General features: G+C 40.6%; 2 protein-coding genes across 2 annotated transcripts in view; both read right to left on the bottom strand.

Annotated features, from left to right (window-relative positions):
* Positions 1-7,803, bottom strand: part of TTC5 (tetratricopeptide repeat domain 5) — a 16,270-nt gene extending 8,467 nt beyond the window's left edge. The window contains exons 1-5 of the mRNA XM_005866163.2: positions 7,694-7,803; positions 5,942-6,074; positions 4,589-4,800; positions 2,612-2,762; positions 751-842 (exon numbers count right to left, since the gene is read on the bottom strand). Of these exons, the coding sequence (XP_005866225.2) occupies positions 751-842; positions 2,612-2,762; positions 4,589-4,800; positions 5,942-6,074; positions 7,694-7,798 (693 nt within the window). The 5' untranslated portion in view covers positions 7,799-7,803. The remainder of the gene's footprint in view (positions 1-750; positions 843-2,611; positions 2,763-4,588; positions 4,801-5,941; positions 6,075-7,693) is intronic.
* Positions 7,804-11,688: 3,885 nt separating this feature from the next.
* Positions 11,689-16,654, bottom strand: CCNB1IP1 (cyclin B1 interacting protein 1, E3 ubiquitin protein ligase). The gene is made up of 3 exons (XM_005866164.2): positions 16,358-16,654; positions 12,914-13,247; positions 11,689-12,082 (listed from the first exon to the last, which is right to left on the bottom strand). Exons 1-3 carry the CDS (start codon positions 16,652-16,654, stop codon positions 11,880-11,882), a joined length of 834 nt encoding a protein of 277 aa, XP_005866226.1. The 3' UTR covers positions 11,689-11,879.
* Positions 16,655-17,001: the final 347 nt, after the last annotated feature.

Genomic DNA, 17,001 nt, shown 5'->3' on the forward strand with positions numbered 1-17,001 from the left:
AAGGTGAGTATAAGGCCTAACTAAAAAGTGCTCAGAAAACCAATGTGAAGCTTTCAATAATGAGCAACCAGGCAGTCAAGGCCTGAAGAAACCCCAGTGCAAATGGTTACTGATTAAAAATGGCCTGAATGCTTAAGCAAAGCACGAGCTCTAGTGCAATAGCTCCTAGGAAGTGATGCTGAATGGGTTGTATGCTGTTTTCTATTTTAGCCTGTGGGAAATCCAAAGCCATAGCATGTAATGGTTAATCTGGGGATAGCACTTAATTTATACTTAAGATTTAGGTTTAATTTTTCTTAAAATATGCACACAAATTTAATAAGCATTATTTTAATACTAGAGGCCTGATGCACGAAATTCGTGCAAGAGGCTCGGCCCTCACAGCCACGGCTTCATCCAGAAGGACATCTGGTTTAATTAGCATATTACGCTTTTATTATTATAGATAGACTTTTTTCCCATTTAAAAAGATGAACATGTTGGCATGGGCCCTGTGATTTGGATACATGCCTATAAAAAGTCTAGACAGCTCAAGGAGCTATCTAGCACTAAGGCACCACACCGCAAGTGGTTACTAATACTCAGGGGATAAGCAGAAATGTCGCCTCTCTAGACACAGCTTTGCAAAACCCACACATTGGATGCCAGCAAACAGTGCCCATCCTGCTTGCTAAAGAGCCACAAGGAAGACTGAACAACACCCTTGCTTCTGCCTCTATTCATCTGGCCAGGGCGACCATAAATACTTACTGCTTGGGCATAGGCACTGAGGGCTTGCTGGGAGATCTTAGGGTTCTGGCCAGTATTGAAGTAAAGAGAAAGGTATGCATTCCCCAGAATATCTGGAAAAGAAACAAGGGTTTACATTATGCATGTGAGGAACTTGGAAGTCACCACTCCATCATAATAAAAAAAAGCTGAAGAGACAGAAAAAAATCACAACTCTTCTTGGATTTATTACAGAGGGGACAACACCAGGCAAACCACTGCCCCCCAAATTGGAGAGACAGACAGGTGAATACAGGGAGTGTGGTGTAACGGAACAGAAGCTCACGAACTGCCACAGGAAACAGTGCTGGAGTATGAGAACCTGAACTGTAACTGATGAATTACTGGAGGCTCAGCATGCACAAGTCTGGGAGTTAAAAAATGCAGGGGTCTCAGTCATAAGGGGGACCCCCAATATTTTGAGATCCACTTCCAGGAGCTAACCAGATTCCCAGAAGTGTCAATGAAAGAATCCCCTCATGCTTCTAGCAGAGGGAGTGAAAAAGGAACATTCTGAGATGTGCTAGAGCACTCTGTTCTTAACAAAAGTAAACAAGGACGGCCCTCAGGAGAAACTAGTTAACCAGAACCTAACCGACCTGAAGAAGGGAAATACCCAACTCCAACCCACTCTAGCCATCCTGTCCCACCTCAGGGAAGAAAAAAAACTGAAACAGTGGTGGAGCATCTCCGAGCCAGCGTTTAAGATACGATCTGTTTGCCCTAGCCAGTTTGGCTCAGTGGATAGAGTGTCAGCCTGCGGACTGAAGGGTCCCAAGCTCGATTCTGGTCAAGGGCACATGCCCAGGTTATGGGCTCGATCCCCCGTAGGGAGCATGTAGGAGGCAGTCAATCAATGATTCTCTTTCAACATTGATGTTTCTAGCTCTCTCTCCCTCTCCCTTCCTCTCTGAAATCAATAAAAATATATTTTAAAAAAGAAAGATACAGCGCTAGCCAGTTTGGCTGAGTAGACAGAGTACTGGCCTGCGGACCGAGGTGTCCCGGGTTCGATTCCAGTCAAGGGCACATACCTTGGTTGCAGGTTCCTCCCTGGCCCGGGTCCTGGTCAGAGCACATACAGGGGGCAACCAATTGATGTGTTTCTTCACATCGATGTTTCTCTCTGTCTTCCCCTCTCTCTAAAATCAATGGAAAAATATCCTCGGGTGAGGAAATAAATAAATAAATAAAGCCTCACAAAAGAAATATAATATTTAAAAAAAAAAAGATACAATCTGTTTTGATCACCCTGAAAAGTCTATTAGAAAGCCTGGCACAGCCCTGCCAGAGTGGCTCAGTTGGTTGAGCACCGACCTGTGCACTGAAGGGTTACTGGTTCAATTCCCAGACAGGGCACATAACCTGGGTTGTGGGTTTGATCCCCAGTTGGGGAGTATACTGAAGGCATCTGATCGATCGATGTTTCTCTCTCTCTCTCTCTCTCTCTCTCTCTCTCTCTTTCTTTCTTCAACTCTCTAAGCATGCCCTCGGGTGAGGATTTTTTTTTAAAAAGGCCTGACACAAACTAGTGATGACATTATATTTAGTACACCCCACATACCGCTGGCATAAAGAGGCAAACGTGGGCCTAAAGGAGAAAGGTGAACAGCTCTGCCTTGCTTGTGTGGAAACATTAAAACTCCTCTCTTGAGTGAAAAGATCCAAGGGTTCATAGAATAGTGGTTCAACAAAATACCTTTCAGGCTTCTTCAAAACAAAGATGCCCTGGCTTCACAGTTAGAGGCAGACTCCATAGGGTAGGCTCCAGATCACTCTGGTGTGTAGCCATGGTTGAGAACCATTGCCCTAGAATTGGGTGGAGATATTTGAGAGCACTCACACCAGGAGCGGCCATCGTGGACATCCATCTGCACAGCCAATTTAGCCTGTCGGACACTGTCCATGACGTGGCGAGAATGCTCATCTCCAGAGTCAGTCCGCAGTTGGCGAAGCACCATTGACAGGTTTTGAAGGGAGACTTTGTTCTTGCACTGCAAATGGAGAAGACACATACTCAACCTTCCTGATTCTAGTTCCCCTTTCCAGATCTATTCTATCCCCATCTTCTTCTGAATCTGTTTTGTCATCAGGGGTTCTGGTCAAGATGGCAGCGTAAGTAAACACAGTACTTGTCACTTCCCACAACCACATCAAAATTACAACTAAAATACAGAACCACCACCATCCAAAACCACCTGAAATCTAGTTGAACGGAAGTCCTACAACTGGGGAATTAAAGAAGAAGCACATCGAGACTTTGTAGCTCAAGCACATCGTGGTAGGAGGGGCAGAGACTTGGGACGGAATCACAGAACCAGCTGTTCCCAAACACACATGTTGCAATTTAAAATCGGGAGAGATATCATGGCTGTGGAGGTTTCCTTGAGGAGTGAGGAAACCCAGCCCCACACCAGGTCTCCCAGCCAAGGGTTCCAGTGCTTGGAAGAGTAGTCTCCACAACTTCTGGCTATAAAAACCAGTGGGGAATATGGCTGAATGACAGGGAGGCTGTAGGAGTCCCAGACAGTTCCTCTTAAAGGGCCTGCACATAGACTTACTCAGACTCACTCACTTCCTCCGAGCTCCATCACTAGAGCAGCAGCTTGAAAGGAACCTGGGACATTTGGGGAGGGAACTAATTTGTCTAGAATCAGAGCAAGAGCTGGAGGGACAGCTTTCTCACAGACAGAAGTGCTGGCAGAGGCCAGTGTTCCCTTGCTGAACTTTCCCTCTGCACAGAGCCAACAGGCAGGTGCAATTCTGAATCTCCATCAATCTGGCTCACACTTTTTGCCCTGCCGTGGTGATTCTCTGAGACCCCTGCCCCTCCCTACTTGCAGGTGAGCCATTTCCAGTGGCCTCTCATACAACTGGTCTCTCTTGCCTCATGCTTTAGTCTTTCTTAAAATCTCTCAAACAAGCAGCAGCTGGCCTCAGCATGCCCTGTACCTCTCAATAAGTGGCCCCAGGCAAGCACTAGCGGCAGCACACTTTGGTTCACAGCCTGGCCTCTCCTGGGCACCTCCAAGCCCAACACAAGTAGCAGCCATCTGCAGATTGCTTTGTAGCTCATGCTGCACGGCCCCAGGCAGGGCACAGGCAGTGGCTAACTTCGCACCTCCCAGGAGGCTCCAGAGCCAGTGTACCTGGTGGTCAGCTTCAACCACACCAGATTACAACCTTACCACCTCCACGAGTGACACACTCAAGGGGCAGACTTGGTGAGCACCAAAGCCCCACTGAAGCAAGTCCTGCTCCATAGGTTGGCTCCTGCACAGCAGCTCTTCCACTATCTTCACAGCCAATTCTCACAACCAACTGACCTGGGGTCAATCCCTCTCAGTGTCACCAACATCAATCAAGGCTCAACTACAATAGGGCAGTGCACACAGCTCCCACAAGGGCACACCAGGAGTGCCCAACTCAGGTGACTGGGGAGGCTGAGCCACTGGGCTCTAGAGGACACCTACCTCACAAGGCGACTCTACCAAGTCCAGGAGACATAGCAGATCTACCTAATAGATAAATCTGTTTTGTCATCTTAATTCTTATTGCCATGTGTATCTTAGAGCCACATCTACAAGGATCAACTTGGTTGATAACTTTTCATCTACCCCTGAACCTGACCCCATCATCTTCTCCCTTTTTCAGTCCCCTATCCCTGTTTTCCTCATTAAGGTCTGTTCCCCCTCCCTTACTCAATGATTATTTTTTCCTCGTTCCAATACAGTTCTACTCTGGTATTCATATCCTAGGGAAATTCATAGAACCAAAGAAATCCCATCTGTGTTTTCTGAGGGGACAGTGGTCAGCTCACATGGGTGAGGGCTCCTGAGAAGCAGGTGTGGGCAGCTGCAACATCCCCTTTCTTCCAGTACACCTCCCCCAGCTGGTTCCAGGCTTCCACCAGCTTGGGCTCCAACTTCACAGCCTTTGACAAAAGCTCCTCAGCCTTAGGGCTATAGTCAGGAGTCACATTCAGTGCCTTCCCAGTTAGCATCAGAACCTGTGCTTTGCCCTGGACAGAACCTAGGAGAAAGGGAAAAAGATACAGGAAAGTGGAAAAACCCAGGCAGTCTTACCGATAAGACCAGAACACTTTCTCTCAAGGAATAACCCCACATCAGCTCTAGAAATAAAATATCTGAGGAAAAATCTTTATGAACAAATCCCTTATTGAAAGCCTACCACAGGCAGAGAACTATGTTATATAATGAGGTGACAACTAAAGCATTATCCCTACCATTGAGGGGCTTACAATCTAGTGGAGAGGACAAAGCATATATGTGAAAAATTAAAACAACAATGAAAAGGAGCATGTGCTGCCCAGACGGTGTGGCTCAGAGATTGACTGACCCATGAACCAAGAGGCCACTGGTTGGATTCCTAGTCATTGCACATGCTCAGGTTGCAAGCTCCATTCCCAGTAGGGGGCATGCAGGAGGCAGCCAATTAATGATGTTTCTCTCTCTATCCCTCTCTGTTCTGCGCTCTCTCTCTCTCTTAAAAAAAAAAAAAAAAATCAGTCAAAACATGTGCATACAACCAATGAATGGGCTTTAAAAGGTAAAAAGAAAAAAAGACCCTCCAAGAAGGAAAATGATGTAAACAAAAAAAGGCATAAACCATGTGGCACGTTCATGGGAGAATGCATGATCCAGCCTGAATGAAATAAAAACTTCCCCTGTAAGTATGCAGTCAGAGATAAGGGTAGGGGAAAAAAAGAGTCAGAAAATGGAGACTTAAATACCAGATGAAGGGGTTTAGAGTTCAACCATTCAATAGTAGCAATCTTTGAGGACACTTGAGCAAAGAGGCAGGCAAAAGGATAAAATTAAATGCTTTAAGTAATGATTTAAAAAGATAATGGCCACAGTCATTAAGTAAGTTCGTTTGGAAGTAAAAAAAAATTAGAGGCAGAAAGGTCAGTTAAGAAGATCACTGTAATAGTTCAAGCAACAAGTATGTTATTTTATTTCATGGCATTTACTATAATCAAACTTTAGGAAAATTAGAGGACTGAAAGGTTGCCATCCTGCAAGGGGTAATATTTTGTTGTACCATGCTGTAGCAGCCACAAATAGGATATCCAAGAGTACACAGAAAGAGAAAAAACCCTATCACATGTCAGTGATGGGCAAGGGGTTGCATGCTCCTTTGGAACTCATACCCACTACTTCCTTCATCTGCTGCAGGGTTTTCTCCATCTCCTCCCGCACATCCTGTTGCTTCCTCCCAGCATCCTCAACACTGTGTGTCTCGAAATAGCCGTCTCGAAAAGAATAGAGTTGATCCACCAGTTCCTAGGAAGCACAAGAATGGTTCGATTATGTGGTGAGAACCCCAGACAAGACTTAATTGAATGAATTAAAGAATAATCCTTGTCTCTAACAAATACTTACGTCCTATACTTAATTTAAAAGCCTACCCAGAACAAAGAGAATGGACCAGCACCCTGTGCATCAGTGCTTTTCAAATTTTATTGTGTGTATTATTTCCAGGACCCGGCCTGCAGAGATTCTGATTTTAGTAATTTTAGCAAAACTCAAAATATTGCATTTTAACAAGCATTCTAGACGACTGTAATAAAAATGGTCTGTAAAACACTCTTTGAGAAATACACTTTTCCCTTATACCCTAAGATGTCTATAAGAATGAAATCAAAGCTTGCCACCATTCCCATGGATAGCAATATCACTATTCTTTTCTTCTCCTCTATTCCATACACACACACACACACACACACACACACACACACACACACTGAGTGGCCAGATTATTTTGACCACCTGACGTTTGTAGGCAAATTAGCTATAATTTCGCGCTGAAGTTGCTAGAGCGCCAGACCATTATAAATAGGGAAGCAGGTTGTTTTCCACGACAGTAGAAGTGATTTTTTTCTGAAGATATGGGTAAACAACTCGATTTAACAGCTTTGAACATGGAAACGGGGATATATATATATATATAGAGAGAGAGAGAGAGAGAGAGAGAGAGAGAGAGAGAGAGACATACATGCACACAAGCATATACACACTAATAATATTTCTATATTTCAGCCAGTCATACTAGGAAATAAAGTTCAGTTAATCCAAGTCGACTGGCAGTAAAGCTCACATTCTAAAAAGTGTTTATCATTTAAATCTGCTCCAAAAAAACGACAACAAAATCTCACTAATGTTTAAATTTTTGCATGAGAGCCTTTAAGCAAGTTACAAGCCTGTCACAGGTCTAATGTTTAAATTACAAGCTGTTTTATAACACAAAGAACTGAGTTTATGAGATTTAAGAAAAAAATCTTGGGTCATTAAAAGAAAGATAAAGAGTCAAGTCAGGGAGTTAGCTCCTACCTACCTACCTAGTACAAAACACAAGCCCTATTCAAAACTGCAGTCACTTGCGGACTGGGTGGAGTCTGGTCCCCTCTGCATCAGATCCCAAAGAATAACAAAACCATTAAGTACTAAAAGGAGTAACCAGGACACATGCGGCGCAAGCCTTTACTGTGATTATTGCCAATTTCAAAGCAGAGAAGTGAGAAACGGCCTTTGTGGGGATCAAAACAGCTCCTGGAAATCTGCCATAAACATGTGTACGCTATTTGTTATGGGTGAATCGAGGGGGTAAAAAAGGCTTCATACGAATGTGCAGGAATAAAGTTAGGAGCAACAAATCATCTTCCGCACAGGACTGAAATTAAGTCAGGTCGGCAGCAGGAGGTCCCAACACACGGCCGCGCGCCCCCCCTGGCCCGAGCGCTCCCCTGGCCCGCGGCGACGGCGCCTTCGGGAGTTGTTATAGTAACCACACCGACGCACGCGACGTCCAGGAGGTGCCACGGAATTCGCAGGTACTGCATAAACTGGGCTCCCAGCTTCTCCCGATAACAAAAGCGCATTCAGGTTTTATCCTACGGGCCCACCTGCAATTTCTGCAAGATCTGTTTGCCTTCTTCCTCTTCATCAGCCATCGTTTCCTGGCCACTCTCGGCTACTCCGCCCCCAACTTTATAACCAGAGAGACTCATACCTACGCTCATCTTGGAGCCACAGCGACATCTAGGGCGCTGGAGGCTTGCCTGCACCTAAGTAGAGGAGCTGGTTTTCAAGGAAGGGTATCGCTCCTAACCAACTTAACCCAATGCCTAAAGAGCAAAGGAGATGCCACGTTACAGTTCATAAACTTCATTTCCAAAATCCTAGAAACAATCTGTTCTCGGCTAATTGCATGTACTGTATATTTTTGTCTCATTTTTTTCTACTTATTTATGCCCAGATTATAATACCCCAAAAAGAAGACAGGTTGAGAGTAGATGCCTGTTACAAGTTTAAAATTTGAAGGAAATGTAGTATACCTTTACAGTGATTTTCTATGTATGAGGAATTTTATCATTTTGAACACACTATCCTAATAAATCTACTACATTTGGGGTAGTATGAAAGCCATCACTAATATACTAGTATATTAGTGCACTAATAATGCTTATTGACAGACTATATATCCAGGATACATGAGACAATGAATGTCTCTGGAGAAGGAAATAGGGGGACTGAGAGTTGTTGGTAGGCAAAGAAAATTTCACTATGTACACTTTTGAATTTATTGTTATGTACATGTATTAGTTACTCAAAAATAAGCATAATTTTTAAATTAAAAAATTACTTACTTCCACATAGACTCTCTCTGAAAGAAACACAAGACACCTGCAACAATAACTGCTTCCAGAAAGGGGGAGCCAGTGGCTGGGAGACAGGTGCCTTTTCTGTACCTTTTGAATTTGTACCATGTGAATATATTCAACTTTTCAATAATAAGTAACTATTTTAAAAGTTGCATGTAATAGTCCTAACAAAGTTTCTCTTTACTGTTTAGTTTTAATTATAGCTTACTTGTACTCCAGACTGATTCTGTGAATCTACAGCAAGAAACAAAAGTTCAAGGCAGAGTTTGGCTGGCTTGGCTCAGTGATCGAGTGTGGACCCATGAACCAGGAGGTCATGGTTCAATTCGTGGTCAGGGCACATGCCTGGGTTGTGGGCTTGATCCCTAGTGGGGGGCGTGTAGGAAGCAGCTGATCAATGATTCTCTCGCATCCATGTTTCTATCTCTCTCTCTCTCTCTCTCTCTCTCTCTCTCTCCCTTCCTCTTCTCTCTCTGTCAATAAAAATATATATTTTTAAAAACTGTGTATGGAAGAAAAATACTTTGTACTGTAATCTGTAAAATCTGTGTGATTACTATGAAATAGGGAGGGACATTTTAAAACTTTATTCATTTTAGAGAGAGAGGAGGGGTAAGAGAGAGACATCACTTTGTTGTTTCACTAATTTATGCATTCATTGGTTGATTCTTGTATGTGCCCTGAACTTGGATGGAACCTGCAACCTTGGCATATTGGGACTATGTTCGAACCAATTGAGCTACCCAGCCAGGGTTTAAAACTTTTAAGTCAGGATTTTTAATCCTCTTTCTCAGACAAGTGGTCTTTGGCACCAATTCAATGCCAACAGGAATCCCCAATTTGGGGTGTGGTAAAGAAGGAAACTTTATTCAGTGCAAAACAGCTCAATTGTAATACAGCATGGCACAGTTGTGAGGTAGTCCTGGGGCCAGGTGGTCCTGGAGCCAGGCCCCTCTCCAGCTAGACAGCTCTCCTCCGTTCCTAGTCAGCTCTGCTCTGGGCCCATCTGCTGTGGGCTGTGCTGGTCTGCTCCACTCTGCTCTGGGGAGACATCTTCTGTTTCAGCTCTAGTCAGGGGAAACTACTAGAGCTAAAGTCTTCAGTATTTAGTGGAAAGGGAAAGTGCACTTTAGACTCCAAACAGCCAGAAGCCCCTCCCTCCCCCTCTGCTAACCCGGCCCCAATCGCTCCCCCAACCCTCCCATCAAGGGCGGGGCCAGCTGGCCAACCTCCTGTGTCCCCTCCCCCCAGCCAGCCAGGCCCAATGGGCCAGATTGGGGCAGGCCACCAGACCCTGCCCATGCGCAAATTGGTGCACCAGGCTCTAGTAAGATATATAAATGTCAAATCACTATTTGTACATCTGAATCTGATATATTGTATGTCAACTAAACTTTAATAAAATAAATATTTTTGAAGAGATTTTAGTCTAAACTCCTAAATTGCTTTCTATTCAATTATGTAAAGCAAGGGGTATTTACTCCCCTTTCTATAATGACTAAATATTAAAAAATCATCAAATTTGCCCTGGCCAGTGTAGCTCAGTGGTTAGAGAGTTGGCCCTGGGAGTTGCAGGTTCATTCCCTGGCCCAGTGGAGGCCCACGCAGGAGACAGCCAATCTATGTGTCCCTCTCACATCAATATTTCTCTCTCTCTCCCTCCCTTTCAGTTCTCTAAAAGATCAATGGAAAAAAATATCTTTGGGTGAGGATTAACAACAACAACAAAAAATCCTCAAATTATTTCAGTATGATTTATTACCTAAAAATCAATGGGATTTGACATTTAGTATAATTTCATTGTAATTCTTCCCAAACCAATAAGAATAAATCACAAAACTTGATAGTTACAAAAGGCTTACTGAATAATCAAATTCAATCCCCCATTTTACAGATATAGAAACAAAAGCCCAGAAAGTTTAAACTCAAACGTGCATAACCAAAAAGGCCATAATTAGAACCCAGACATTCTATCCCCCTAACCAGTATGATTTCAAGTCTTGCCTCTAACAGGACATAGTTACTAAAAGTGTCCTTCAAATTTCTTTTGTGGTCTATACTTTAAATAAGTTATCTGTCAAAAATGCTCACTATTTAATAAAGGCAAACAGGGAATACATTTTTTAAAGTATTTTAGCCCTAACTGGTGTGACTCAGTTGGTTGAAGACTGGTCCCATTCACCAAAAGGTGGCAGGTTCAATTACCAGTTAGTGCACATACCCAGGTTTTGATTCCATCCCCAGTCGGGGTGAGTGCTAGAGGCAACAGATAGAAGTTTCTCCTTCTCTCATGAGCTCGCTCTCTCTCTCTCTCTCTCTCTCTCTCGTCTCCCTTGCTCTCTAAAATCAATTTTAAATTTTTTAAAGTATCTTAATTAATATAACCTCTTGAGATTAATATCATATTGTAAGTTTTCTATGATAGAAGTGCATTACTAAATAAGTAAACCCAAACCCTAGCCGGTTTGGCTCAGTGGATAGAATGTCAACCTCAGACTGAAGGGTCCCAGGTTTAATTCTAGTCAAGGGCACATGTCCAGGTTGCAGGCTCAATCCCCACTAGGAGGAGCGCAGGAGTCAGTCAATCAATGATTCTCTCTCATCATTGATGTTTCTATCTATCTCTCCCTCTCCCTTCCCCTCTGAAATCAATAAAAATATATTTAATAAAAAATAATAAATAAACCCAAGACAACAGCTGACAAAACAGTAAAGGAATAATTTTATTTTTAAATAAATGGCAAAAACTCAACTTTACAAAATAACTTTATCAATGTAAATTATTTTTAAACAGAAATAAGAACTGATCACATGTACATCAAATTATACTCTCATTCACTGAATGAGCACATACATTCCAAACAAGTTAATGCAAGGGCAAATATGTAAATATATAGGAATAAATGTATACACCCAAATAACAAACTACAGACATACATTACCATTTCCTGAGAACTAAATCTTCTCATAAATATACTGGAAAATATAGCAAAATATCAATATAAAGGAATATGCATATACATATATGCATAAATACCAAACTCCAAAATGACATGCAGACATATAACATAGGTGCTTTTATACATATGCATAAACATATAGCTCAGTCAGAAATGCCCAGACAGAAACAAATTGTGATCTACAAAGCACCTTATAATATTATAACCTTCCTACTACTGGTAAAAACTCAACAGTTCACAATGAAATTGAGTTTAATAAAATGCTCATGCTTTAAATAATGAAAACAGAAAAAGGAACCAGACTCTAAAGCCACTCCTCATTGCCACTCAATTTCTTAAAAATTGAATATGTGAAGACAACTTCAAAACTTAGTAGCACAGGGAGGTTGGTGACTCCTATCTAGAATAAAGATTATTTGATAAATGAAATCACTAAGAGTGAACAGAGAAACATTTTGTAAAGTGCATTAAATTCTTTTTACTTTAAAGGCCCTGCTAGAGACTTGCTGCTGCTCTAATTCATGACTTGGAGATGCAAAACTAAAAAAGTTGCTGCTGGGTTCAGGTGCTGTGGGAGAACCCATAAAAAATGGTCTGAACTGAAAATCTCCGTCTCCACCACCCTGGTTTTGAACTGGTGTACTGTCCAAAGGAAACTTGGATTTGTTCCCTAGGGGGGAAAGAAGGGGAAAACTTAAGCATCTATTTACTTACAAATTTTTAAAACCAAAAAGACAAAATTCATTCAATAAATATTTTAACAGAACTCAATTCATACAAGACAAATAAAATATAAACCTAATGTTAAATAAAGAAAAGGACCATGATGGTTCCCATCCCTCCCCCTGACCACAGTATAAATACTGTACCTTCTTCTGTGATGCAATTTCCAATTACAGCCATGACCTCATCACCAAAAGTAATTTGACACAATGAAATACATTTTTAGCCTTGACTGGTGTGACTCAGTTGGTTAAAACATTGCCCTGTGCACCAAAAGTTCATGGATTTGATTCCCGGAGGGCACATACCTACATTGTGGGTTCAATCCCCAGTTGTCAGGGCACTTATAGGAGGCAACTGATATCTATCTATCTATCTATCTATCTATCTATCTATCTATCTCCTTCCCTCCCTCCCTCCATCTCTAAAAATCAATTTAACAAATAATAATAATAATTAATTAATTAATGGCAGCTAATATTATTATTATTACTGCAACTAAATAGCTTTTCATTTAAAGCAGCAATTTGTGAAATTTTATTTTGAAGATATTTACTTTCTGTTCAAATTGAAGCTGTAACTTAAACATAAACAAATATAATAGATAAAAGATAATAGATAAATGATGTACAGAATGAGACATGGATGAAGAATCTAGAGCCTATCACCATTCTCAGCCTTTGGAGTCTCTACTAACTACTTGGAGCCATGCAGAACACAATGTGAAAAATCACTGATTTAAAGAACAAATATTAGATAATTATATGTCCTTCCTTACCTAATGGGAAGCCAAAAATACCAGAATTGGAAATCATGGATGGTTCAAAGTTACCTTCCTGATTAGCAATAGTGATGTTTCGTAGCCTAAGGCTATCATAGAGGCCTTGGAGCTTTTGATACTGACGATTCCGCTCCATAAGTTTCTCAGAGATGTCACTGAACTTCTTCTTGTATTCTTCTAGCACTTTCTTCATTGAGGTGACCTCTCCTTTCATAGAGGTCAATTCTACATCCTTGCTCTGTATTTGCTGAGTATATATCTTCTCCATCTGCTTCAGATGACCCTCAGCTTTGCTGAATTTGTATTCTTGATAGAGACGCTCCTGATGTACCTGTCCCAAGAGAGGAGAAAAAAAGATTTTTTAAGGTAATAAATATAAAACTTATATATTGTAAAACTTGACAAATGCAAAAAGAAAAGAAAGATGATTATCCTGGGGTATTATTAACATTTAGAACCATGTTAAGAAGTAATCGGGGTGTACAATAGGATGATTATTATAGAAAGTAATATGTTATGTAACTAAATGCATAAAAAAATCTGGAGGAATACTATCACACCACTACCATTACACCAACAAAAGAAGTAAGCATTTGTCTAACTTTTACAAATGACATGTAGTCCAAAAATTTTTTGTATGCATGCATATAAACATAACCAATGGACGCAAGACACGGGGGGTGGGGGTTGAGGGCATGTACCGGGGGGGGGGGGGGGGTGGACTACTATTTGTAATACTTTAAACAATAAAATAAAATTTAAAAAATTATATTGGGATTAGGGGTTGGAGGGTGAGGAAGGGGGAATGATGATGCTTTTTTTGTTAAACTAGAAGGAATATACTATATCTACTAATAAAAACTATTATTTATTGAAAAATAAAAAAATTTAAAAAAAGAAATATAATCTGCCCTAGCCTGTTTGACTCAGTGGATAGATCGTTGGCCTGCAGACTGAAGGGTCCCAGGTTTGATTCAGGTCAAGGGCACATGCCTGGGTTGAGGGCTTGATCCCCAGTAGAGGGTGTGTAGGAGGCAGCTGATCAATGTTTCTCTTTCATCATTGATGTTTCTATCTCTCTCTCCCTCTCCCTTCCTCTCTGAAATCAATAAAAATATGTTTTTTTTAAAAGAAATATAATCCTATGTTTTAAGTAAATCATAGTGCAAAGAACAGATTATAAGATAGCCCCCAATTATTCCTGTCTCTTGGTATTTACTAGTATATTCCCTTCCTTGAGTGTGGATGGGAGACCTGTAACTAAAACACAGAAAAAAATTACAAGATGTCACTTCATGAGAATATAAGATCTGTCTTGTTAGTACACTCTCTCGTTGGCTTTGTGAAAGCATGCAGCCATACTGGGAAGGCCAACAAGGCAAGTAACTGAGAGGAGACTCTGGGCAATAGCCAGCAATATACTTAGGTCACAGTGAATCTACTCATAGATTTTACACCTTTCACAAAATTAACTCAAAATGGATCACAGACCTGAATGTAAAATATCAAACTATAAAATTCCTACAAGATAACATAGGAGAAAATCTAAATGACCTTGGGTTTGGTGGTGACTTTTTACTAGTATATATAACACCAAAGACAAAATGTACGAAAGAATTGATAAGCTAGACTTCATTAAAATTAAAATTTTCTGCTCTGTGAAAGACAATGTCAAGAGAATAAAAGATAAGTCACAGACTAATCTATATATATAAAAGACTAAGTGACTGAAGGACTGAACGACCAAACGACTGGTCGACCAGTTGCTATGATGTGCACTGACCACCAGGGGGCAGATGCTCAATGCAGGAGCTGCCTCCTGGTGGTCAGTGTGCTCCCACAGCCAACCTACCTATATCCAATTGGTAAGTCGAAAGTATGGAGAACCAAGTACCCTCATATACTTCTTAATAGAACACACTGATATAACCTAATTTGAGGGCAATTTAAAAATACTGCAATTTAGCCCAGCCAGCGTGGCTCAGTGGTTAAGCATCGATCTATGAACCAGGAGGTCATTGTTTGATTCCCGGTCAGGGTGCATTCCTGGGTTGCGGACTCAACCCCTGATGTGGGGCCCTGCAGGAGGCAGCCACTCAATGATTCTCTCTCATCATTGATGTTTCCATCTCTCTCTCTCCCTCTGCCTTCCTCTCTGAAATCAATAAAAATATTTTTTAAGCCCTAGCCCATGGACTGAAGATCCCAGGTTAGATTCTGGTCAGGATCATGTACTTCGGTTACAGGCTCTATCTCTGGCCCTGGTTGGGGTGCGTGCAAGAGGCAACCAATCGATGTGTCTCTCTGACATCGATGTTTCTCTCTCTTTCTCCCTTCCCTTCCACTCTCCCTAAAAATCAATGGAAAAATATCCTCTGGTGCCCAGCTGGTGTGGCTCAGTGGTTGAGTGTTGACCTATGAACCATGATCCCCAATGGGGAATGTGCAGGGGGCAGCTGATCAATGATTCTTTCTCATCATTGATGTTTCTAGCTCTCTCTCCCTCTCATTGCCTCTCTGAAATCAATAAAAATATTTTTTTTTAAAAAAAGAAAAATATCCTTGGGTGAGAATTAACAAAAAACAATGTGTAAATTGTTTAAATACTGCAATTTAAAAAACATTTTAAATTGTTTAAATACTGCAATTTAAAGAACATTGAAATTGATTTATCTAGCCCTAACCGGTTTGGCTCAGTGGATAGAGCGTCGGCCTGCAGATTAAATGGTCCCAGGTTCGATTCCGGCCAAGGGCATATATCTTGGTTGCGGGCACATCCCCAGTGGGGAGTGTGCAGGAGGCAGCTGATCGATGTTTCTCTCTCATCGATGTTTCTAACTCTCTATCCCTCTCCCTTCCTCTCTGTAAAAAATCAATAAAATATATTTTTTTAAAAAGAAATTGATTTATCTATCTTCAGGAATTTAATCTTAGCAAATAATTAAAGACATGAATTTGATATTAATAATGCTCATCAAAGCATTTTTAGTAACTTGGAAATAAATTATGATACAATGCAATCATTAAAATTATAATTACATAATGCTTACTTTAAAAATATTTAATAAAATATTCATAATAGGCATAATATATCATCAACTTTAACTGGCCATAAAAACAGTATGTGTGGTATTATCCTTTTTTTGTAAAGATAAAAATATATATTTATATATAAAATACATATTTATATACATAAAAGTAGTAATACACAAAATATCAACAATAATTATCTCTAAGTGATGGAATTACGGTTTTTTTAATTGTTCTTTCTTCTGGATTTTCAACAATAAATATATTACTTTTAAAGAAAAAATGTATTAAAAAGAAAGTTTTCCATACATTCATAAAAAATAAATACAAACACAGGTGAAGGAAAAACATTAGAAATTTCTACATATACCTCAAATCATACTCTCCAAAGAAACTAGCCTAAGCACTAACCTGGTATGTCCAGAAGGCCAGTGCTCGGGAGCTAATGTCCAACACAATCTCTGGTCGAAGTCCTGCCAGTACCATGGCTTTATATTCCTCTGATGGACTGAGTTCTGTACGGACAATATCTAGTTTTCCAGAAAGGGTACTGTTGCAAGCTGGGCAGATAGCTGGCGAACGACTAAACTCACCGCTGCCATGCTGATCACAGAAAATGTGAGAGCAGGCAGTGACCCACGCATAACCAGAGAGCTTGATGCGACACTTTCGATAATTACAAAGCAGCATGTCGTCACACAAAGACATAATATACAGTGAGGTCCCAGATTCTGAAATGAATCCTAACAAGCAGTAAATGAAAAGGTCAAATAAATCAAATTGCAGTGAAAATGAAATAAAGAAAGAAACCATGTTTTAATTTTATAATAATGTACATTAATGTTTTTGCATTTATTACATTTAATATATTGTGTTGATTTTAATCACTTAACCATATTAATTGTGCTTTGTGCAAACCACTACAAAGGCCTTGAAAAAAAATTAATGAAAAAGTTAAGACGCAGGTGGTTCCAAATTTTAGTAAAATAAAAAATAATATGTACATGGGGGGAAAGTTTAGAAAAGTTTACAAAGTACAAATAAAAAATTAAATT

This window comes from Myotis brandtii, unplaced genomic scaffold (assembly GCF_000412655.1).
Source record: "Myotis brandtii unplaced genomic scaffold, ASM41265v1 scaffold2247, whole genome shotgun sequence".
NCBI classification, from domain to species: domain Eukaryota; kingdom Metazoa; phylum Chordata; class Mammalia; order Chiroptera; family Vespertilionidae; genus Myotis; species Myotis brandtii.